Here is a 25263-nt window from a genome sequence, read left to right on the forward strand (position 1 = left end):
TATTAATACACAAATTTGATGTTTTATTTTGATTAAAAATAGTCCTATAAAATAATATATACTGCATTTACTAGGAATAAAAATTGGTATTTTATAAATATGTGCATGTATTTACGAATGCATTTTATGGGATGTTGGCACAGTGTGGTGCTAATCAATCAAAATGCTGACAGCAACAATGGACTGTCCTGCCCCCTATCTGTCAAAGTTAGAAGTAATCCTTGATTTTGATGGGGGGTTTTTTTGTAAGCGTTGCTGCTCGCAAATAGGTGAATATGTAAATAATTTTTCAATTTCTAATCTTTTTTTTTTAGTGCCCACCCCTCAAAGGCAAAGTGCAAAAGATCATGCACTGGACGTGGGGCGACGCCCCGCTGCCGGCCGAGTCGCCCGAGGGCCCGGGCCCGGACGGCCGGCCCGCCGCGGACCCCTTGAGCAAGCCGCCCCTCAAGGGCCACCCCGAGAGGGAGTTCCTGGTCAAGTGGGCCGGGCTGTCGTACTGGCACTGCTCCTGGGTCAGCGAGCTGCAGGTGACCTCCCGAGCACACATTGGTCACGATATTAAAGGTCAAGTGTCATCCCTATTAACATTCAAAACTAGATTTTGAAATGAAAAATACATATAACGTTATTCGCTTCAATGTCCATACGAAAAAATAAATCGTCATCCAAGTGGTCGCCATTTTGGCTGCATCTCCTGTCTGTGATGTCACCCCGGACATTCGCCATTGAAAACATGCTGTGGCCCCTACTGTGGGAGACGGACGCGCCCCTTCAGACACGGAAGCTCTTTTCGAAGAAGAGAACATCTCACAACCGAGTGAAGCGTCCGGGGTGAGATTACCCCATCGTTTCGAGCCATTTTTAGATGATATGCGGATCACTTCTAACTAACAACGGACTCCTAGACAGTATGTATGAGCCAGCCCAGCCGAAGCCTTCCACCGCGGACACAATCGAGTGACGTGTCCGGGGCAATATTACCCTTTCGTTTTGTTTCCAGCCATATTTAGATGATATGCGGATCACTCCTAACCAACAACAGACTCCCAGACACTATGTACCAGCCAGCCCGCCCGAAGCCGTGCTCGTCCGCGAGGTACGGCCTCAGCGGCGGCTCGTCCGCCCCCCTACGATGGGACACAGAAGCTCTTTTCAAAGAAGAGAACATCTCACAATCGAGTGAAGTCACCGGGGCAATATCACCCAATTGTTTCGAGCCATATTTAGATGATATCCGGATCACTTCTAACTAACAACAGACTCCCAGGTAGTATGTATGAGCCAGCCCAGCCGTCCGCCCACCTACGATGGGACACGGAAGCTCTTTTCCAAGAAGAGAACATTTCACAATCGAGTGAATTGACCGGGGCAATATCACCCAATTGTTTCGAGCCATATTTAGATGATATGCGGATCACGGCCAACCTGCATGTGGCCAAAACACCTCCCCGTCCGATCCACCTCCGCGCGGCGTAGATGAGCCACCCCGGCCGAAGGGCACATAGACACATTTAGCACCTCTGACTTATGGACTTAAAGGATCTTTTTTTACGTTCTGAGAGGATTTCGTCCCCCTCCAACCCAACTATTATTTCTTTTAGTAGCTGTATACACACCTACGTGTCATTTGGAACCCGTGAAGCTCTCGTCCTTTGCACCTGTGCAATCCCTTTTTCACAACGAACTGGATCTTTTTTAAAAGTATGAAGAATGATTCCGTTCTACCGAGTGTTCGAGCAATATCAAGCAATGCAGCGAGCCGGCATTTTGGCTAGCACGAAGGAACATAGAGCTACCTTCCTGCAGTTAAAACTAATAGAAACAAACAAGTGCGCTACTGGCCATTACGTCACTTCCTGCTTCTTCTCGAAAACAAATCCCTCGAGAGGATTTTCATGGCGGGAGTTACAAAAAGCCGTACACGTCAAAATCATGTTTTGTGGTGAAAAAACGGATGTGTCCATACCGGCTGCCGTTTTTTTTTTCATTAATAACGTACTAAAAACCATGCATTTCATGACAGTGTCCCTTTAAGGACAGCGACCATTTCATCTTGCAGGCTTGAAAGCTTAATTTGACACATTTTGAAACTAACGTAGGATTAAAACCCTAACATGAAACTTTAGCCTGGGCTTGAGATCCTACTTTTCATACCTTCCCTCATGTTTGAAATCTGAATTCTAAATCCACAGCCTGCTCTGGAACGCTCGTTTGAATCCCTGATCCTTGTCCGGAACCCTTAGGCAGACTTCAAACACTAAATCATGTTTGGATCCTGAATTTGAAATCCTAACCTGATCAAATTTGGCTGGGTGTTGTGTTCAACGTATTGTGTGTGTGTGCGGGCAGTTGGAACTGTACCACACGGTGATGTACCGCAACTACCAGCGCAAGAACGACATGGACGAGCCGCCGCCGTACGATTACGGCTCGGGCGAGGAGGAGCTGAACAGCGACAAGCGGAAGAGCAAAGACCCGCAGTACGCCGCCATGGAGGAGCGCTTCTACAGATACGGCATCAAGCCCGAGTGGATGATCATCCACCGCGTGCTCAACCACAGGTGTGCGCACAACGTACGAATCGAAATTTTGAACGTCGCGGTGAAAAATGTCGTGTGCGTAGCTTTGATAAAGACGGGGACGTCCACTACCTGATCAAGTGGAGGGACCTCCCTTACGACCAGTGCACGTGGGAGGTGGACCGCTTCGACGTGCCCGAATACGACAGCCATAAAGCGTCCTACTGGGACCACAGGTACGACAGATTCTCGTTTGGCATCAGGGTCATCTGGCCGAGATGATCATTGCGATAACTTTCGGGAAACAATCCCAAAATTTCAAATTGTCATATCAGAAATGATCACGTTTAACACACATTTATGATATGACAATTTGAAATTTTGGTACAGATTTGAACAAAAAGTTAATACAGTTGTTTTAGCTTAGCGGGCCACATAAAATCATGTGGCGGGCCGGATCTGGCCCTTGGGCCTTGAGTTTGACACCTGTGTAACGTCAACGTTATCATTTCTGGGATGACAATTTGAAATTTTGGTCCAGATTTGAACAAAATTCACGGAAGTTAATACACTTGTTTTAGCTTTGACAAGAGTGATTTAGCGTCACAGGCCACATAAGATCATGCAGCGGGACGGGTCCGGCCCCCGGGACTTGAGTTTGACAAATTGTCATATCAGAAATGATAAATTTGACGACACAGGTGTCAAACTCAAGCCCCGGGGGCCAGATCTGCCCCACCGCATGATTTTATGAGGCCCGGGAAGCTAAATCTTCCAAATTAACTTCCGTGATTTTTGTTCAAATCTGAACAAATCATATCATGACAAGTGTATATCTTTCGTAAAATTTCAAATTGTCATATCATAAATGTGTGTAAAACGTTATCATTTCTGATAGGACAATTTGAAATTTTGTTTTATCTTCGCAGGCCACATAAAATAATGTGGCAGGACGGATCTGGCCCCCAGGCCTTGAGTTTGACACCTGTGTCGTCAGCGTTATCATTTGTGATATGACAATTTGAAATTTTTGGAACAGATTTGAACAAAAATCACGGAAGTTAATATATATGATTTAGCACGCAGGTGTCAAACTCAAGGCCCGGGGGCCAGACCCGGCCCGCCCCATGATTTCATGTGGCCCGGGAAGCTTCTGTGATTTTTGCCCAAATCTGTACCAAAATTTCAAACCGTCATATCAGAAACGATAACGTTTAAACACACATTGCACAGTTATAACGGCCCGATGAGGTAAACCGGAACGCCAAGGTGGGCTGGGGCAAAAACCAGTTCGACACCCTTGCTTTAGTAGATGATAACAAAGACTTTGAGAATCATAAAGGATGCAATTCAATTTGTCCTCTAGGGAGCAAATCTTAGGCGAGGATCAGCGCCCCGTTGTTGCGTCCAAGCTCAAGGAGGAGCCCCCAAAGAGGGAGATCCCCCCAGACGCTCCCATCATAGACGTGAGTTGACAAAGAAGTTGGAATTCCCCGGGATTTGAAAGAATCTTTTCCAACTGTTGCCTCGACAGCCCACCATCAAGTTCGAGCACCAGCCGTGGTACATCAACGCCACCGGGGGGACGCTGCACCCGTACCAGCTGGAGGGCCTCAACTGGCTGCGCTTCTCCTGGGCGCAGGGCACCGACACCATCCTGGCCGACGAGATGGGCCTGGGCAAGACGGTCCAGACCATCGTCTTCCTCTACTCGCTTTACAAAGAGGTGAACGCACATCATTTTAATGGATTGAGCCAATGTCGAACTGAGTTTGAATCCTGAATTTGACACCCTAATTCCAAACCTTAACTTTCATTTGAAACCTTAACCCTCTTTTGTTGAATTTACAGACCGAACGCCCTAATTTGAAACCCCAAACGTGTTTTGTAATCAGATTTCCTGTTATTTTAATCATACTAAATCAATATTTTGTTTGCAATAAAATACATTGTATTTTGTGAACATTTTTTGAATGAGTTTAAATTTTGACCAAAATATTGCAAACTCTCACTATGAATAGGGGATTACAAACAAAATTTTAATTAGCATTGCTATTACAGTATTACGACATGTATTATTTAATAATGTATTTTGAAATTGTTGATGTGTCTTCATGAAAGGGACAATAGTGATCCTTATAAAAATGCAGGCATTACAAATTTTTTTTTAATTTTATCAAATAAAATTTGAGATGACATCACAACACATACATTCTGTTATTCTATGAATAAATGTTTATAATAAAATAGACAAAATGCATCCATTGATTATGAAAATATTAACTCCAGCCACAATAATAAAATAATGTTTCTTAACTTTGTTTTTGTTGCTATAGTAAAGTATTTTTTTTAATTGTTTCCACATTTTGTTTGATAATAATTATTGTATTTGTTGACATTATATATATATTATATAAGCAACATTGTCTTCTATTTTATTGAGATTATACTGCACATATTTAAAAAAATATTTTGTAATCCTAATTTGATGTTACTTAATTTTTCTTCGTTTTTTTTTGTTGCTATAGTAAAGTGTTTTTTCATTTGTTTCCACATTTTGTTTGATAATAATTATTGTATTTGTTGATATTGTATATATATATATATATATATATATATTATATAAAAAAACATTGTCTTCTATTTTGTTGAGATTATACTGCAGATATTTTAAAAAAATATTTTGTAATCCTAATTTGAAAGCGCAACCTTTGTTTGAAACCAGTTTTCCCTGTAAGCTGCGCAACTGCGCATTTGCGCACCTGTCGCACACGCTCAGCGCAGAGGACACTCGATCCAGCGCACTGAACGACAACCTTTTAATGAGACGTGTAACTTCAATGGGTGACACCGATTGACCACAGTGCATACGTCTGATGTTGCGCACAGTAGTCAAAAGGGGGCGCTCACGGCCTTAGCGTGTTTGCTGAGACGTGCCAAAAATTAGAGGGAAGATTGTTTGAAACCTTAATTTGTCTTCCAACCCGAAATCGATACCTTCATTTGAAACTCTTAATGTGGTTTGAAACCTAAAGCCAAACCATGACCCTAATATGAAATCCAAACCCTTAGTCCTGGCTCGAAACCTTCACCTTAGATTGTCTCAACTTTGAAAACCAGACCTTTACGTCGCTTGCCAACATGTCCCCGAACCCCGAACGGTGTCTGAACCCGTCTTATGCGGTGTTGGTTCAGGGTCACTCCAAGGGTCCCTTCCTGGTGAGCGCGCCGCTGTCCACCATCATCAACTGGGAGCGCGAGTTCGAGATGTGGGCCCCCGACTTCTACGTGGTGACCTACACCGGAGACAAGGACAGTCGCGCCATCATCCGGGAGAACGAGTTCACCTACGAGGACAGCGCCGTCAAGCTGGGACGCAAAGCCTTCCGGATGAAGGTAACCTCGAAGGCGTCGTGCGCGTCGCTTACTTTCACGGGACGTAAATTAGCGGGAACGCAAGCGCTTTTTTTCCCCGTCTCGCAGAAAGACACGCCCATCAAGTTCCACGTGCTGCTGACCTCCTATGAGCTGATCACCATCGATCAGGCCATCCTGGGATCCATCACCTGGGCCTGCCTGGTGGTGGACGAGGCCCACCGGCTGAAGAACAACCAGTCCAAGGTAGGACTGCAAAAACTCTGACCGGGAAACCTTTTGTGTCTGTACTCGCAGCAAAAGCAAACTGAGCGTCTGCCACTAGGGCGACCCCAAGAGGAATTAACAGCCAACAGCACATGTGCTATTTCGAAAGAATAGAGTACAGTGAACACACCGAAATATTTGCATATTTCTGGTTAACCTGTCCTTCGTTATTCGCTAAAATTCACGTCCAGCTGCTATTTTTGTGCTCCGACCAAAACAATAAAATTATTACTTTGATGTGATCCCATGGAATCTTGCCACTGTTGATAGGTTGAAGTCATTGCTGTTTTTTTTTTTTTTTTTTAATGCTCGTCTGAGATATCCCATTTTTTGGCCAGTCCTCGAATGCCTCACACGCAAAATCCAATGTAAAACCGAAAGTATGTTTTTTTGCTTTGTTCCAGATTAATATTAATAGCCATTAATAGTTGGTGTAGTCAAATTTGCCTTCAAAATTTTCCTGTATTCCCTTACATTTACTAAGTGTAAATGCCACAAATTGAGTTTCATGACTAAGCAATTACATTTCTGCATAAACCTTTTTAGGGTGACGTAAATATATATTTATACTGTATATATATATATATATATATATATATATATATATATATATATATATATATACATTTCAAATTGTCATATCGGAAATAATGATGTTTAACACACATTTGTGATATGACAATTTGAAATTTTGGTACAGATTTGAACAAGCTTTTAGCTTTGCAGGCCACATAAAATCTTGTGGATGGCCGGGTCTAGCCCCCGGGCCTTGAGTTTGACACCTGTGTCGTCAACTTTATATACAGCCATCCATTTTCTTTGCTGCTTATCCTCACGAGGGGAGTGCTGGTCGCCGGCCAATCGCAGGGCACATCGAGACAAACAGCCGCACTCACAATCACAATTTAGAGCGTCCGATTAATGTTGCATGTTTTTGGGATGCGGGAGGAAACTGGTGTGCCCGGAGAAAACCCACGCAAGGCACGGGGAGAACATGCAAACTCCATACAGGCGGGGCCGGGATCGAACCCGGGTCCTCAGAACTGTGAGGCCAACGCTTTACCGGCTGAGCTCACTGTGTCGCCATCTTAATAAAATTAAGAAATAGAACAATGGGTTCCATGCCAAAATCTTCATTATAAAATTATTTACATATGTATATTATGTTTTTATACAGCAATACAACAAGAATCTACGGTATTGCAATGTAATAACGCTATTATTATTAATACACAAATTTGATGTTTTATTTTTTTTAAAATAGTCGTATAAAATAATATACACTGCATTTACTAGAAATAAAAATTGTGGTATTTTATAAATATTTATGCTGCGGCTCAGTTCAGGGCAGGTTCACCGTAACATCCATCTATTTATTCAATTTTCTGAGCTGCTTATCCTCATGAGGGTTGCAAAATCTTATCCCAGCTATCTTCGAGTTAGGAGACGGGGCTGTGACAGAAAAAAATGATTTGGATTGGAGTTTTTTTTTTTTTTAACTATAGTTTTATTTTTTCACATTTCTTACTTTACATTTATTTTTTTTAGTTCACAGTCCTGTGAAAACAAAAATAGTCAACCAGGAAACACCTTTAGAGAAAATGTATATTGTGTGTATATTAAAAAAAAAAATGTGTAAAGACAATTCAGGCGAGAATAATGTAAACAACACTGGCAGAGTTGTTGAACACTGAGATGAAAGTACGCGTATGAATTACAAATGAATGAATTATTGGTAGTAAAGGGAGCCAAAAATCCATCTTTGCTGTGTCCGCCCTCCTACCGTCAGCGTGTCCCTTGCAGTTTTTCAGAATCCTCAACGGGTACAAGATCTACTACAAGCTGCTCCTCACTGGGACTCCACTTCAGAACAACCTGGAGGAGCTTTTCCACCTGCTCAACTTCCTCACGCCGGAGCGCTTCAAGTATGTCGGGCGGCACGCGTTCCTCCTCCGATCGGGGTTCCATTCACGTGTCGCCTTTGTGCGGGAAACTGTAACATCGGCGGCTGACTTTTCCGTAACTGGACGACAGTAGACGTCAGCCACGATAGCGGCAGCGCCGATCGGTCGCGAATCTGTCAAAGTTGACTGCAGCTTCTTTTTCTACCTCGCGCGGGTCCCCGAGAGTCTATTCGTGTGTCTCTGCGCAGTAACCTGGAGGGCTTCCTGGAGGAGTTTGCCGACATCTCCAAGGAGGACCAGATCAAGAAGCTCCACGACCTGCTGGGCCCTCACATGCTCAGGAGGCTCAAGGCGGACGTCTTCAAGAACATGCCCGCCAAGACGGAGCTGATCGTGCGGGTGGAGCTCAGCCCCATGCAGAAGTCAGTCACCGGATTTGTAGCACGCTAACACACGACGATGCTATGTCAACGCCAACGTTTTGCCGACAGCGGAGAACATTTTACAAGTATACCCTCGTAATACTAATGCCATCCATCCATGCATTTTCTTTGCCGCTTATCCTCACGAGGGTCGCAGGGAGTGCTGGAGCCCATCCTAACTTTCAACGGGCAGGAGGCTGGTTACACCCTGAACTGGTCGCCAGCCAATCACAGGGCACAGAGAGACAAACAGTCGCGGTCACAATCACACCTATGGGCAATTTAGAGTGTTCAATTAACGTTGCATGATTTTGGGATGTGGGAGCAAACCGGAGTGCCCACCTGGAGAAAACCCACGCAGGCACGGGGAGAACGTGCAAAATCCGCACAGGCGGGGCCGGGATTGAACCCGAGTCCTCGGAACTGTGAGGCCCTTCTATGCCGCAGGAATTAAAACATCAGCTATTTGCCAGCGAAATGTTGGAATGTTTGATAAATTGATTTTAAAAAAAATATATATATTTTTTTGATGAGATAAAGTTGGATTAAAAAAAAGACAGACATTTTCTTGCGATTGAAAATGGTAATATTATGGGAATAATGTTAAGCATATTGAAATTTAAATTTAACATTTTAACATTTAAATAAGGAAGAAAGGTAAAGGTAGGGGCAGCACGGTGGAGCAGCCGTTAAAAGTGTTGGCCTCACAGTTCTGTGGACCCGGGTTCAATCCCGGCCCCGCCTGTGTGGAGTTTGCATGTCCCTAACCAGTGCCTGCGTGGGTTTTCTCCGGGCACTCCGATTTCCTCACACATCCCAAAAACATGCAACATTAATTGGACACTCTAAATTGCCCATAGGTGTGAGTGTGAGTGCGGCTGTCTGTCTCCATGTGCCCTGCGATTGGCTTGCGACCGGTTCAGGGTGTATCCCGCCTCCTCCCTGATGACAGCTGGGATAGGCTCCAGCACTCCCCGCGACCCTCGTGAGGATAAGCGGCAAAGAAAATTCATGGATGGATGGTAAACATGGGGATTTTTTTTAAATTAGACAAAGCTAAGTCAATGAAGCTACCTCCCCGTCTGCAACATAGTTCCTTGGCCACAAGGTGGCATCAAAGCCATTTTTACGTGATTTTTTTTTTTCTGAAAATTGGCAGATTTGTGAGAGGTAAACTGCAAAAGTTAAAAAAAGAGTCAGTGTACCCTCTAAAAAAAATGTGACTTTTGTGACTTTATCCGCGCACCCCGCTTTGAGAAGCGATTTTGTAAGCAAGCAGCGTGTGGTTTTGTGCTTTCTGCTCCACAGGAAGTACTACAAGTTCATCCTGACGCGGAACTTCGAGGCCCTCAACTCCAAGGGGGGCGGCAACCAAGTGTCGCTTCTCAACATCATGATGGATCTGAAGAAGTGCTGCAACCACCCCTACCTCTTCCCCGTGGCGGCCGTGGTACGTCGGCACGTTTTGCTGCGCCGGGAGGGGGGTGGATGACGTGGACCTTTTTCCCCTCTCGCAGGAGGCCCCCGTTTTGCCCAACGGCTCGTACGACGGCAGCCAGCTAGTGAAGTCGTCGGGAAAGCTGACGCTGCTGCAGAAGATGCTCAAGAAGCTCAAGGACGAAGGCCACAGAGTTCTCATTTTCTCACAGGTTAGTACAGGCAAAGTACGAGTACAGTATTTGCACAAAAGCCATTAAAAAACTCAATATTCCATATGTCGCTCTTAAAACTTTGTACATGTAATGCTCGTTTTGTGTGCCGGCATTATGCGTTCCGCTGCAATATGGTTTTGGATTGTTGCGCAGATGACCAAGATGTTGGATCTGCTGGAGGACTTTCTGGAGTTTGAAGGTTACAAGTACGAGCGCATCGACGGGGGCATCACCGGGGGCCTGAGGCAGGAGGCCATCGACCGCTTCAACGGTGGGTTTGGGAAACCAAATTGAGTCTCTTACTCTGGTAAAGGAGTTGAATCCCAATTTATACTTCTACCTAACCACAGAATGCGAGTCTTGTTTTTTTCCGTCTGCAATCAGGGCGACGTGTTTTGCAAACCGCGATCACGTAACACTGGACCTTTGTGTTCTTGGTGTTCAGCACCGGGCGCTCAGCAGTTCTGCTTCCTGCTCTCAACCCGAGCCGGAGGTCTGGGAATCAACCTGGCCAGCGCAGACACCGTCATCATCTACGACTCGGACTGGAACCCTCACAATGACATCCAGGTTCGCTTTCCTTCACGTTACTCATCATTAATTTGGCGTGTGGGGAATCTCCAACTGATTCGCGAGCCGCGAGTTGTATTTTTGTGTTATTCCACTGCAGCCACACACTTTTGAATTTTTTTTTTATCGCATAAGGTTCCACAAGATGGTGGCAAACATAGCTTTTGTCCTAGGCAATCATGATTCCTTCTTGTGACCGGCTCCACTGATCTAAAAAAAAAAAAGACTGGATAGCGCATTCACATTGAGAGATATGTCAATTGGTTGAAGCCAGCTGGCCGCCATCTTGGTACTCCCAAAATATGTGGAGGCCACGGTTTACAGGTTGGATTATGGTGGGGTTTTTCCTCAAAGTTTGGCATTTAGAATTAAAACTGGTCGTGGGAGCTGGACATTTTTTCAGTTCTGGGAACATGAAGCCGGAAAAAAAAAGCTAAGTGCAAAGGGAAGACATAGAACACCGTGACTAATAAGAAAGCTTGCATATTACCTAGGGCCCGATTTCCGTGACATGTAAACTTTTCCCGAAATATGCTGTGAAGCACTATCATCAAAACATAGCAAAAGAAACTGAGCATTTTTTGTCATAAAAACATTCAATTTTAAGTCAATCAGTTAGATTTATTTTTGGAAAGAAGGAATACACGCTAAACGCATTGTTCATTAGTTGTCTCTGCGACGTCCTATTTCAGGCAGAAAATCTAAACACGTTTCGTCGCATTTGAAAATCAAATTCAATTTGCAGGGTTCTGTATTATGAAATTCATCAAAAATTTCACAGAAAATGTATTTTCTTGCTTACCCGCTGATGAAGTTTGGAAAATATTGACATCGCTTTTTCATGAAAAACTGTTGGCCAATAAAGGTGAAGCAGAGAATGAACAGTGAACAACAAAAACCGTCAACAAAACTTTCTTCAAGTGAATTAAGCTCATCAGAAAAAAAAAAAAAAACTTTTACAAACAAACTTTAACAATATCAAACTAAATCTTTCAAACTTACCTGTGAACTGTTTTCTCATAGCCACGAAACTGGCGATTAACGCTGCACAGGTCGGCGTGGTTGTTTTGGGAGTATCAAGATGGCGGACGGCGACTTCAGTTTTGGTGATCAATGAGCGCGCCAGTCTTTTTTTTTTTTTTTTTTAGATCAGTCACCGGCTCCAGGTTAGCCCTCAAATCATTCAGAAGCTCCAAAATTTTTTGTTGCTGGCATTTCAAACAATCTTACACGATCAGATTTTCTCAGGGTTAATATGGCAGATGGCGGATGCGTAAACGCCTCACCAGAAGGTGAAAAGCAAAATGGTGCGCATTCGGCAGATGCAGATAGTGGATCAATGTTTTGGGATCATCACGCTTGCTGTAGTTAAGGTTTAAACCGTTAGTTTCTGCGTGTTTTTCGCTGCACCGTATTATTGACGATGGCGATTCCTTTTCAGGCTTTCAGCCGAGCGCACCGCATCGGGCAGAACAGGAAGGTGATGATCTACCGCTTTGTGACGCGGGGCTCGGTGGAGGAGAGGATCACTCAGGTGGCCAAGAGGAAGATGATGCTGACCCACCTGGTGGTGCGGCCCGGCCTGGGCTCCAAGACGGGCTCCATGTCCAAACAGGAGCTGGACGACATCCTCAAGTTCGGCACCGAGGAGCTGTTCAAGGATGAGATGGAGGCGGCCCGCAACATGGGTGGTACGGATAATTTCAGACATTAATATTTGTAGTAATCTCATTTCCTGTTATTTTAACCATACTAAATCAATATTTTGTTTGCAATAAAACACATAGTATTTTGTTACAAAATGTATAAATTACATTTATTTTTTCAATGATAAATTTTTATTGATGAATTTAAATTTTGACCAAAATATTGCAAACTGTCACCATGAATAAGGAACTACCACCAAAATTATAAACAAAATGTAATATAGTAGTGCTATTAGTTTAATTTTATTAATATTGTTTGATTGCAGTATTATGACACGTATTATTTTATAAAATTTGTATTTTAAAATTGTTGCTGTATCTTAATGAAAGTGGAAAAAAAGATCCTTACACAAATGCATGAATTACAAATATATTTTTAATTTACTCAAATAAAATTTGAGATTGCAACATACATTTGTTATTCCATACTTAATTGTTTTATTTTATCATAAAATGGACAAAATAAAAATATGAACTCCAACCACAGTAATAAAATATTGTTACTTCATTTTTCTTTTCTTTTCTTCTTTTTTTGTTATACTAAAGTATTCTTTCATTTTTTCACATTTTGTTTGATAACAATGATTTTATTATTTGATATTATATAAAAAATAAAATTTTCTTCTTATTATTTTTTTTCTTATATCTATTATTGAGATTGTACCTATTTGAAAAATATATGGAGTAGATAAAGTTGACCCTTTTTATCTAGCTATCTTAACTAAATAATAAAACAAAATATTAAAAACAATTCTCGCTATCAGGCAGGAAACAACCACTATAATAAAATTAATCCTGCTAATTGTTTTTAATTTAAAACTGAATCATTGTCCGAAAGAGTTTCTTTTTGCTGCTCCGTTGCTTTGGCCAGGTGACAACAAAGACGGCGAGGAGGGCAACGTGATCCACTACGACGACGACGCCATCTCCAAGCTGCTGGACCGCAGCCAGGACGCCACCGAAGACACGGAGATCCAGAACATGAACGAGTACCTCAGCTCCTTCAAGGTGGCCCAGTACGTGGTCAAAGAGGAGGACGGTGAGGTGAGAGAGCGCTCTGCCCTCCTCCTTGACACCTTAGCTCTTTTCCACTGAAATGTTTTAGATATTTTATATATATATATATATTTATTAAAAAAAAATAAAAAAATTTTTTTCATGCATCTCACAGTTTGAGATGAGAAGGAGCACTTAGCAAAGATGGAGACCGCTAACGTTCGCTCCTACGCAAGCTAACCGTGCGCGTTTGTGCGCAGGAGGAAGTGGAGCGTGAGATCATCAAACAGGAGGAGAACGTGGACCCGGACTACTGGGAGAAGCTCCTGCGCCACCACTACGAGCAGCAGCAGGAGGATCTGGCCCGCAACCTGGGCAAGGGCAAGCGCATCCGCAAACAAGTCAACTACAACGACACCACCCAGGAGGACCAAGGTAGGCGTCGCCGGCAGACGCCCGCTTTAGCCCGCTAGCGCCCGTGGGAACTTTTAATCGCGGCACGACCCGGGAAAGTGCAGGCCCGGAGGACGTTTTGTACGTTTACAGTGGAACTTTAAAGCTGGAAAAGGCCCAACATTTTATCCACCCAAGAATGAAACCATATTTTTAAAAAACGAAATATCCATAATATGTATAAAATATCGATAATGGTAAAAAAAAGGAAAAAAAAAAAAAAAGGCCTACAGTGCGTACCTGGTTATAAGCCTCACCCAGTACTTTTGTAAAGGAAATACCATTTGGTACATAGATACGCCGCAGCTGTGTAAAAGCCCCGAGTGCCAACATTGAAACACGAGATATTTACAAAGAAAGACGGTGCACAGGGAATTTACCGCTAGCGCCGCGCTAATGCGAGCACCGCGCTAACGCTACCGCCACTCTAACGCTAGCGCTAGTGCCGTGCTAACAGCGCAGGTAAAGATCACTGAGACACGACAGTAACCCGCTAGCGCAGCACTAAAAGGGCCAAACCGGTAAAAGTCACTTCCTCGGCACATATATTCCACCCATCTCACTCTCATCTTTTCCGCTCGAGCGTCCCCTTGCGCTCGTTAGAAAAAAAATGTACAAATTAACCGCATCACCGCATAAACTGCAGGGTTGAAAGCGTGTGAAAAAAAGTTGCGGCTAATAGGCCGGAAATTGAGGTACTTGACATTGATGAACGTTTCTTTATACTACTCACTAAAAGTTAAGGATGAAAAGAAAAAAGACTGTTGAATGGATTATAAAATAATAATTACAATACATCAAAAAGTGTTTTATAAAAAAAAAAAAAAAAGATCTAGAATTACCCATTCATCCATCGATTATCAGAGCCGCATATCCTCAAAAGGGTCACGGGAGTGCCGGAGCCAAAGGCACGCAGGAGGCGGCATCCACCGCATCACAGGCAGTATGAAAATCTTTTTCAAATGTGAATTTTGATAAGTAAGTCATAAATAATACATATGTTATATAAACTTTTGCATCCTGAAACGTCCCTTATTTCCTACTGGACAAATTGATTTGAAATGAAAGAAATGGGCGGCAGGGTGGAGATGCTGGTAAAGCGCTGGCCTCACAGTTCTGAAGTCCCGGGTTCAATCCCGGCGCCGCCCGTGTGGAGTTCGCATCTTCTCCCCGTGCCTGCGCGGGTTTTCTCCGGGCGCTCTGGTTTCTTCCCACATCCCCAAAACATGCAACATTAATTGGACACTCTAAATTGCCCCTGGGTGTGATTGGGAGTGCGACTGTTGTTTGTCTCCATGTGCCCTGTGATTGGCTGCCGATCGCCTCCTGCCCGTTGGCAGCTGCGATAGGCACTCCCCGCGGCCCTTGTGAGGATAAGCGGCTAAGAAAATGGATGGATGGATGAAAGAAATGCATTCTCAAAAGTGCAAAGCCTCAGCTGTCGAACGCCGACCTCAGCGAGACCCGAGGTCGACTCGCTTGCTGGCTTGATGGAGCGGATTATGTTCCACGGTAAAGTTTCGACCAAATAAATCCGCACACGAACGTGGCGTGCTAAACCTTTGAGTAACAGATACATGAACATAATGCTGCAGCAACACATGTAGACAGACAATCTGACATTACTCGCAGGTGCGTAGTCTTTATTCTCGGTGAAAAATAACGAAATGAACATAATGCTGCAGCAACACATGTAGACAGACAATCTGACATGACTTACATTACTTATGTTCCACGGTAAAGTTTCGACCAAATAAATCCGCACACGAACATGACGTGCTGGTGTTCCAAGTTTCCAATTTTTTAAATTTTTATGCCGTGTGGAAGGTACGTGTTCCAATTACGTGACTCTACATGAGTCCATCTTAGCTTCTGCACCTTGGGGTGGTCCAATTCAAGACATTTTAAGCTTTCTGAATCTCGATAACGCGCACGAGTTTGCGCCATTCGAGCCCTCTCCAGGTGCTCAGTGCCACAGTTCAACAGCAGCCAGCATGAGAGGGCCACCATTTTTGGGAGAGCAGTCTCTCGCTCTCTCGCTCTCTCGCTCTCTCCCACTCCGCGTATCTTCAATACAAGGGCGCGCTTGGTGAGCTGGCTGGCGCGGCGCCCCCGGGTGGCATCCGACGGAAGCAATGTACTGTGTTGTCTCTGATGTGTGGTGCTCAGAGTGGCAGGATGATGTTTCAGACAACCAGTCGGAGTACTCGGTGGGGTCCGAGGACGAGGACGAAGACTTCGAGGAGAGGCCGGAAGGTAGGGACAACCGCACGGAGGTGACGTTTTTCTCGCGAGAGCGCCCCAAATGCTTAGAATTGCCTGAATTAACAGCTTGAACAATAAACACTTTCATATCATTTAAAACTATTCTTACATTAGTCTGAAAAATGAATGCCTGACATGTGGTGAAGACTTTCCATCACAACCCAGGCGAAACCTGACTCTTCCCAGACATAAAAAGATCTTTGTCTCTCAGTTGAGCTGCATCAGTTCAACGTACTTCCTTGTCACCAACGCCTACTTTCTTTTTTTGTGACTTGGGCTACATAGAAAGAGGTTCCATAGAAAAGACAACATGAATTAATATGCCAATAGCGAATTGTGAATAGTTGTGGTATTACTGCATGATATTGAAGTGTACAGTGATGCCTCGGTTCTCGACCACAATCCGTTCCAGAAAACGGTTCGAGAAGCGATTTGTTCAAAAACCAAGTCGATGTTTCCCATTTCTATGAATGTAAAAAGAAATAATGCGTTCCAAGCCAAAAAAATTAGGCTTTTTAAAGCTTTTTTTTTTTTTTAAGCTTTTCCAGATAATAAACCGCGTAGTAGAAATGCATGTATAGTTTAAATTCTTTTTATAATAAAATAATTTAAGAAATATATTTATTCTTTGCTTAAAATGTATACTTTAGTAGTAGAGTACGCTAGGTTGGGAGTGCATTGCCGCATGTGCAGCGACTCGGCCCCCTTTGGAGCCATAATTGGGGGTTAATACGGTAGTCCTCGATAAGAAGACCAGGACACGTCTGTGTGCAGAGGCTGCATTATACAGAAGAAGAAAAATGCGGTGGTTGCGCCGCACGCATTATGTCGTTTCCAGGTTTTTTCGGCGGCGTGGAAATCCACAACAAAGCACGTCGTGGGTCAGCTGGTCTGGCCGCGCGCAATACGTTATTTCTGGGTTTTGTCGGGGCGTCTGAGTATTGATTTTCGTTTGTAAACAGAAGCAAAAAAAAAAAAAAAATCTCTCAATTTTCGTTCGATCGAAAACCGATTTGGTCGAACCGAGGCTTTGCTGTATTTTATGATTTGTTTTGCGACAGGTGGGCGCCGACACTCTCGCCGCCATCTGAGGAATGACAAAGACAAACCCTTACCCCCCCTGCTGGCCCGAGTCGGAGGCAGCATCGAGGTAAAAACCGTGAGGCCACAGGAAGTATTTAACGCACTGACGCTTTTCAGTTTGTTTTTTTTAAATATCTGTCTGTCCCTCTTAAATTATTCCAAACATCAAGACTATTTTAAACAGGCTCCAAAAACCTAAAATCTAATGAAGATGAAATATCTCAATTAAAAGTCAAATTTGCTTGTCCTTTATCTGCCAACAGATTTCATCTAACGTAAAATTATTTCAGTTTGTCAAGCATTTGTTTCACTTGAAAATCTAAATGGGATTTTATGACTCATTGATATGATATGATATGATATAATGTGTACCCGTCCTGGCCAGGTGCTGGGCTTCAACGCCCGGCAGAGGAAAGCCTTCCTGAACGCCATCATGCGCTGGGGGATGCCCCCCCAGGACGCCTTCACCTCCCACTGGATTGTGCGAGACCTCCGGGGGAAGAGCGAGCGCGAGTTCAGGTCAGGCTCCGTTTTGGACTCGTTTCAAAACTACTTTATGACTCAAATGCCAAACACACTCAAGGTAAGGGACCAAGGAAACCGGATTTCATAAGAGCACCTACCTTGAAAAAATAGAAATGTGCTCGAGTTCCAAACTTCCTAAAATACAGAACGGAATGTTCAAATGAAATCTAAATTTTCCCAACTACTTTGTCTTTTTTTTGTAAATTTCACTATGATCAGTTTTACTCATTTTTTGATATCATCTGACAAAAGTCTGCTAGCTTAATGCTAACACAATGGAAAATTCCACATAAATGCAAACTTTTGTATTTTATATTTCAAGGATTTTATATTGTATTTCGAGTAGCCACTAAAAATATATTGTATTATCTAAATTTAGGAATGCATATCAATATACTGCTATTGCTGCTACTTCTAATAATAATAATAATAATAACAATTATTACTACTGTTTGTTTTATAACACCTGTATAGTAAAAATAATTTTGCCTTTGCAGTTTTTTCAATGAATTATTTTATATTCATCTTTTATATTTATATTATACTCCGGGGAGTCAAACTTGAAATTTTTGTCGCAGGCCACATTGTAGTTACAGTTTCCCTCAGAGGGCCGTTATGACTGAAACCATAAAAATCTTTAATCACCTCGCCTGACGTTCTTGTCACTGCTGCTCCCGTTGACTGCCTGCCTGATCCCCGACACTGGAGAAAAATAGTTTGTCTCGTCTTTATCTAAATCCAATCTATCCTCGGAACTTAAGTCCTCTGCAGAAAGTTTCTTAGTTTTGTCTTTGAGGAAAACAAACGTCTTCGTTCGCCAAGTGCGTTATTTTACTTGGACGCTCACCCGGAGGTCCGTTGTCACCCGGGACGTGGGATCGGTTCGGAAACGCGCCGGTGGATACCGCGGCGTGAGCGTGCGTTAGCAGCGAATCTGTCGAAATTGCGACGTGGGCGTGGCGCGGCGGCGGGTCTGTTGCCACAGCAACGTGGGCTTGACTCGGTAGCGGATCGGTGGCTACCGAGGCGTGCACGAGCGTCGGCTGCAGCTCGGTCCCGTTCGAAGCGTGAGCGTGGTTCAGCAGGGGGCCGGTCGCCACCGTTGAATGGGCGAGAATCAGCCGTGGCCATGCCGGAGGGAGATTGCGGCCCCATTGTGGGCGTAAGCAGCAAATTCTTCGGCCTGCTGTGTCTGTTGGGCGTTGAATTCTTGCGTCAATCACCTTTGAGTCCGCTAGGTCCATGTCTGGTCAGATTGTTCTGTCACGACCGGAACACGGGGATGGACCCAAATGCACTACTCGGGAGACGTAGGGGCAGTTCGGGAAAAGTATTTAATTCGGTCCAGTGTCGGGGATCAGGCAGGCAGTCAACGGGAGCCGCAGTGACAAGAACGTCAGGGCGTAGGGGGCAGGTCAGTGGGCGGCAGGAGTCGGTACACGGGAGATCGGGAACCGGATTACGAGAGTGCGGGAACGAGGCATGAAGCGACGATCTGGCAAAGGCCAGACCGTACGTCTGGTTCTACATAACTGGGTCAGAATTACGGTGTGCTCCTCCGCTGATTGCGGCAGGTGCGTGCCGCCTCGGGGACCGGCAGGGCCATGACAGTTATGACAAATAGAAATTTTTCGGTACATATTTTCACAAGAATCACGGACGTTGACACACGTGATTTGCCTTCACTGGCCTCATAAAATCCTCTGGCCCCCAGGCCTTGACTTTAACACCTGTGCTATACTATGTTTAACATTCATTTCATATAATAATAACATATGTATTACAATATAATGAATACATCTACGCAGTACAATCTTACTAAATAGAATACTTGTGATGATACACGGATTTTGTGTGACTACCATTGCCCGTTTGAGTCCATTTTTAGTTTTGCTGCGTAAACATGCAGACTGTTTCATTAGCTTAGCTGTTCTGGAAAATGACCCCCCCCCCACCCCACCCCACCCCCCCCTACCTCACCCACACCCCGCCCTCCCCTTTTGTCTTCAACTCCACGTGCGTTGTCTCTTCTTTGTCTTCTTGCGTTTTGAAAATGAACACTCTGCTCATTGTGATCCGACCAGAGCCTACGTGTCTCTGTTCATGAGGCACCTGTGCGAGCCGGGCGCCGACGGGGCCGAGACCTTCGCGGACGGCGTCCCGCGCGAGGGGCTGTCGCGGCAGCACGTGCTCACCAGGATTGGCGTCATGTCGCTGGTCCGGAAAAAGGTCGACACGGACTCCGCCTTTGCTTTTTGCTCTCTCTGACAATCACGCATCAGCACAGAATTTTTGAATGCTTCCAAGATTGAACTTGTCCTCGAGGAGCTCATCCGAGGTCAAAGTTCAAAAATATAGTTGCAACAAGCCCGTCCATTTTCTGAACCGCTGCTCTAACACACAATTTGAAACGACGTCGACAGGCTAACGTAACTAGCATCAAATTCGCAGTAGTTATAAACCTTTAAGTAACAGATATATGAACATAATGCTGAAGCAGCACATGTAGACAGACAATCTGACATTAATCACAGACATATATTCTTTATTCTCTGTGAAACGTAACTAATATCACGACAATATTAATAATATTATTATTGATTGTCGAATTTCCCGGCAGGTTCAAGAGTTCGAGCACGTGAACGGAAAGCTGAGCTCGCCGGACTTGATCCCCATCGGCATGGAGCTGAAGAAGCTGACCGAGAGCGTCTCCTCCGACCCCAACACGCCGCTGCAGGCCAGCCCGCTCGCCACGCAGCCCGGGACCCCAGACCAGCCAGGTCAGCAAAAATTAGGATCGAAAATAAAAATGATGGCGGCACGGTGGGTTAGCTGGAAAGCGTTGGCCTCACAGTCCTGAGGTCCCGGGTTCGATCCCGGACCCGCCTGTGTGGAGTTTTCATGTTCTCCCCGTACCCGCATGGGTTTTCTCCAGGTGGGCACTCCGGTTTCCTCCCACATCCCAAAAACATCCAACATCAATTGGACATTCTAAATTGCCCATAGGTGTGATTGTGAGTGCGGCTGTGCGGTTTTGTCCCCATGTGCCGTGCGATTGGCTGGCAAACCAGTTCAGGGTCATTTTACGTGACCCCGCCTCCTGCCCGTTCACAGCTAGGATAGGCTCCGGCACTCCCCGCGACCCTTGTGAGGATAAGCGGCTATGAAAATGGATGGCTGGATCTTGAAAGTGAGTTGGCAGTGCCCCTTGGAGTCAGGACCCCCTGAGTGTTTGCCTATGTCGTATCGCCCATTGGGCGAGAGCCGCCTCTGTAGGCTGCAAAATCCCCGTCCCGTTGGCGCCAAGTTTGCTGACAATCGCTGGATCGTCTCATTTCCTGGTGTCATTGAATGCACCAAGCGTCATTTTTTCGAAAGTCGCCTTTGTGCATTTGTTTGTAGAGAAGGCCGAAGGTCCCGTTGAGGAAAAGGACGCCGCTGAGCAAGACGCCAAGAAAGAGCAGGAAGTGAGTCCTTCTCCTCTTTAAATGTGCACTTCTTGTTGTTCTGACGGTACTCGTAAATTTTTGATCATGTATCATTTATGTTACACACTCAATTGTTCGCCTCATCGTCCCACCTCAGCAGACGTCGTCAGAGCCGACGGCCGCCCGTGAGGAAGAGGAAGAGGCGCACCAACGCGAGGAGAAGGAGGCAGCCGACGCCGACGAGAGCATCAAGCCGGCCCCCGAGGACCAAACGGGAGGGGGCGAAAAGGGCGGCAAACCGGCGGAGAAGGCGACCGGCGAGGACTCGCCTCGAAATGAGAGTCAGTCCGAAGAGCCCGAGAAGCCGCCCGAGAGAGGGGACGGCGAGGAGAAGGAAAGCAAAACGGGTAGGCACCACACCAATGCACGCGGACGCTGGGGCTCAAACCTGCTTTGCAATCAGTTGGGACTCTCGTTTAAAAAGATTCATACCTGCAAAGATAATCAACCAATTTACGTACTCATTTCTATGCTCGGCTTGAGACGACAAAAGGACAAAAAAAAAAAAAAGATCATTACAGTTATATATACAAGGTGGCCCCAAAAAATGTATACACGCTTTAAATAATGATATTTGTAAATTCTTTTACAAGTTAAATATTATTCTAATTATAATAGACATCAAATTTACAATCATTTAAAGTGTGTATGCATTTTTTGGGGACACCCTGTATCTATCTATCTATCTATCTATCTATCTATCTATCTATCTATCTATCTATCTATCTATCTATCTATCTATCTATCTAATCTATCTATCTATCTATCTATCTATCTATCTATCTATCTATCTATCTATCTATCTATCTATCTATCTATCTATCTATCTATCTATCTATCTATCTATATACACAAACACACATAACTACATATACAGGAATGAATTCAATTTTTTTTATCCAGAACAAAAAAAAAAACATATTCTTCAAGAATACATGGCGCGGTATTATAAAAATGAATACATTCACTTTAATTATGACTTTCTCCCCTCATTAAACTTTGAACTTTAATGCTACAATGTTATGACTCTGGGCAAAATACGACTTTATTTTCTCTGCAACTTTTCATCCCAATAAAGTACTTGTTTGTTCTTGCATTGATTTATTTTCTTAAAAAAATACGACTATTCTAAAAAAAAAAATTCTGTAACTCAATGAAAATTTGTTATCATAACATTCCAATTTATATATTTTATTCAATATTTTTAATTTCTTGGCATTTACGGTACTTGTTGTAGTCATGTTTTTGCTAATTGCAAATATCTCCCGCAAAAGGGGTCCCGCAACGTAAAAAGTGGACAACCCCAACCTAGTCAGTGTATCAAATCCAGGAAGTTAACGAGGGCTACGTGTTGTCGGTGCAGATGAGGTGAAGAGCGAGGAGGCCTCCGCCGCCGCAGACGCTCAACTGAATGGCGACAAAGACACGCCGGACGAACTGGACGACCCCAGGAAGGAGGACAAGAACGGATTCAAAACCAAGTTCATGTTCAATATAGCTGATGGAGGCTTCACAGGTGACCTTTGAAACCTTCGTTTAAAACCCTAACATACCGTAATTCCTGGCTTACAGAGCGCACCTAGTTATAAGCCTCACCCAGTACATTTGTAAAGGAAATACCATTTGGTACATATGTAAGCCGCACCTGTGTAAAAGCCGCAAGTGCCCACATTGAAACATGAGATATTTACAAAAAAAAAAAAAAAAAAGGTACACAGAGAGTTTAACGCTAGCGCCGTCGCACTAGCGCTAATGCTAGTCCCGCCACGCTAACAGGGCCGATTAAAAAAAAAAAAAAAAAAACATACTGGTAAAACTCAGTGAGACACTGCAGTAACACGCTAGCGCAGCGCTAACAGGGCCTGACAGGTAAAAGTCACTTCCTTGGCACATATATTCCACCAGTCTCACTCTTACCTTTTCCACTTGAGTGCCGTTTAAAAAAAGTACACAAATTAGCCGCATCACCGCATAAACCGCAGAGTTGAAAGCGTGGGAGAAAAGTCACGGTTTATAGGCCGGAAATTACGCTCGTCTTGAAACTTGAGCCTAGTTCCAAACACTTTTTTTGAAGCTATAATCAAGGTCTTGAAAACCTAACCCTAAAGGAAAACTTTGACTTCATACCCAAACGCTTGACTGTAAACCTGAATTTAAAACCTCAACCTTGGTATGCACTCTTCGTGATGTCCAGCAGAGGCCAGCAAAACAACCAATCAAAACCAGCTACTCTTTCTTCCTTAATAATAAAGAATAATAAGTTCAATATTCACTGCATGGATAAATTATGAGTATGATAAATCCTTGAATACATGGATAACTGTTTTCTGATCGCATCAGAGTTGCACACGCTGTGGCAGACGGAGGAGAGAGCGGCGCTGTCGTCCGGCAAGATGGCCGACATCTGGCACCGTCGCCACGACTACTGGCTTCTGGCGGGCATCGTCACGTATCCTTTCGCGTCAAGTCGACTTTGCCGGGTGTGTCTTGTGCGTGCGTTTCCCTTGACCGGCGGACGCGAGTCACGGCTACGCGCGCTGGCAGGACATCCAGAACGACCCGCGCTACGCCATCCTCAACGAGCCCTTCAAGACCGAGGTGCACAAGGGCAACTACCTGGAAATGAAGAACAAGTTCCTGGCCAGACGCTTCAAGGTGAAGTATGAATATGAAGTATTGTTGCCACTTGAAACCCAACTTCACATCCTAATTTGACACTACCAAGATTAGTTTGAACCCCAGATTTGGGTATTAAAACCCTAATCTTAGGTTCAAACCATAATTTAAAAACCTAATCTTGACCCAACCTTGTCTTTGAAACCTGAAGCATAATTTCAAACCATACCTTGGAATTCCTAACTCTGGTTTGAATCCGAATTTGGAAATCTAGCTTGAAACCCCAATTTGAAACGCCGTTTCTAACTGGAAACCCAACTCTATCAGAAATCCTGCTTTGAAATGAAGACCGTATTTTCCACGCTATAAGGCGCACCACATTATAAGGCGCACCTTCAATGAATGGCATATTTCAAAACTTTTTTTTTCTTCATATAAAAGGCGCACCGCATTATAAGGCGCACAGAATGGATGCGACAGTAGAGGCCGGGGCTACGTTATGCATCCATTAGATCGAGCTAGTCTAAAGGCTCAATATTGTTCTATGTATAAGGCGCACCTGATTATAAAGCGCACCGTCGGTTTTTGAGAAAATTAACCCTCTCTGGACCAAATAAAATTTTGCAGAGAGAAAAATCTGATACATTCAGAAAATGATACTCTGGACTTAAGATTTTCAATAATATTAAACCTGTTGGAAATTTGCAACCCCTGCCCGGAAAGGGTTAAAGTCTAACTAACACAGTTTTAAATCACTAGCTCATGTTTCTCAAAGAGCGGTTCTCGTACCACTAGTGGTACCTGTGCAAGAATCACTTCCCAAGTAGAGTTCAAGTTCATAGTTCAAGTTCTAATTCAATACATTTGCATTACATTTTTCGCAGTTGTTTGTTTTCAAGCCTTTTATTTCGAGAGTGTTTATTTTATTTTTTAATGTACAATTAAATTTTATTCCCAAGTACAGCGTTAATGTTTCAACTCTCCATCACATTACATTGGCTTACCATCACAATGACTACCGTAATTTACGGCATATAGAGCGCGCCTGGTTGTAAGCCTCACCCAGTACATTTGTAAAGGAAATACTATTTGGTACATACATACGCCGCACATTGAAATCCACATCATTGAAACACGAGATGGTTACAAAAAAAGACAGTACACAGAGAGTTTAACGCTAGCGCCGCAGTGCTAATGCTAACGCTAGCGCCACCACGCTAACGCTAGCGCCGCCGCGCTAACAGGGCCAGTTAAAAAAAAACACACCGGTAAAAATCACTGAGACACATCAGTAACACGCTAGCGCAGGGCTAACAGGGCCGGACCGGTAAAAGTCACTTCCTCGGCACATATATATTCCACCGGTCTCATTCTTACCTTTTCCACTCGAGTGCCCCCTTACGGCCGTTAGAAAATGTG

At 44.1% G+C, this 25263-nt stretch overlaps 1 protein-coding gene across 3 annotated transcripts in view; it reads left to right on the top strand.

Annotated features, from left to right (window-relative positions):
- Nucleotides 1-25263, top strand: part of chd5 (chromodomain helicase DNA binding protein 5) — a 53243-nt gene that overhangs the window by 20696 nt on the left and 7284 nt on the right. Inside the window, exons 10-35 of one of the 3 annotated variants that reach the window (XM_061832028.1) lie at nt 315-530; nt 2353-2564; nt 2627-2758; nt 3889-3988; nt 4057-4248; nt 5718-5918; nt 6006-6143; nt 7968-8089; nt 8317-8490; nt 9799-9940; nt 10008-10139; nt 10296-10413; nt 10588-10712; nt 12154-12403; nt 13290-13462; nt 13675-13849; nt 16037-16123; nt 17194-17282; nt 17601-17734; nt 19825-19969; nt 20361-20520; nt 21143-21207; nt 21326-21575; nt 22592-22744; nt 23569-23677; nt 23751-23883. In XM_061832028.1, coding sequence (XP_061688012.1) covers nt 315-530; nt 2353-2564; nt 2627-2758; nt 3889-3988; nt 4057-4248; nt 5718-5918; nt 6006-6143; nt 7968-8089; nt 8317-8490; nt 9799-9940; nt 10008-10139; nt 10296-10413; nt 10588-10712; nt 12154-12403; nt 13290-13462; nt 13675-13849; nt 16037-16123; nt 17194-17282; nt 17601-17734; nt 19825-19969; nt 20361-20520; nt 21143-21207; nt 21326-21575; nt 22592-22744; nt 23569-23677; nt 23751-23883 — 3927 coding nt within the window. The remainder of the gene's footprint in view (nt 1-314; nt 531-2352; nt 2565-2626; nt 2759-3888; nt 3989-4056; nt 4249-5717; nt 5919-6005; nt 6144-7967; nt 8090-8316; nt 8491-9798; nt 9941-10007; nt 10140-10295; nt 10414-10587; nt 10713-12153; nt 12404-13289; nt 13463-13674; nt 13850-16036; nt 16124-17193; nt 17283-17600; nt 17735-19824; nt 19970-20360; nt 20521-21142; nt 21208-21325; nt 21576-22591; nt 22745-23568; nt 23678-23750; nt 23884-25263) is intronic. The other 2 variants (XM_061832030.1, XM_061832031.1) reach the window with 2 other exon arrangements.

Source organism: Syngnathoides biaculeatus, chromosome 10 (genome assembly GCF_019802595.1).
Source record: "Syngnathoides biaculeatus isolate LvHL_M chromosome 10, ASM1980259v1, whole genome shotgun sequence".
Lineage (NCBI taxonomy): Eukaryota > Metazoa > Chordata > Actinopteri > Syngnathiformes > Syngnathidae > Syngnathoides > Syngnathoides biaculeatus.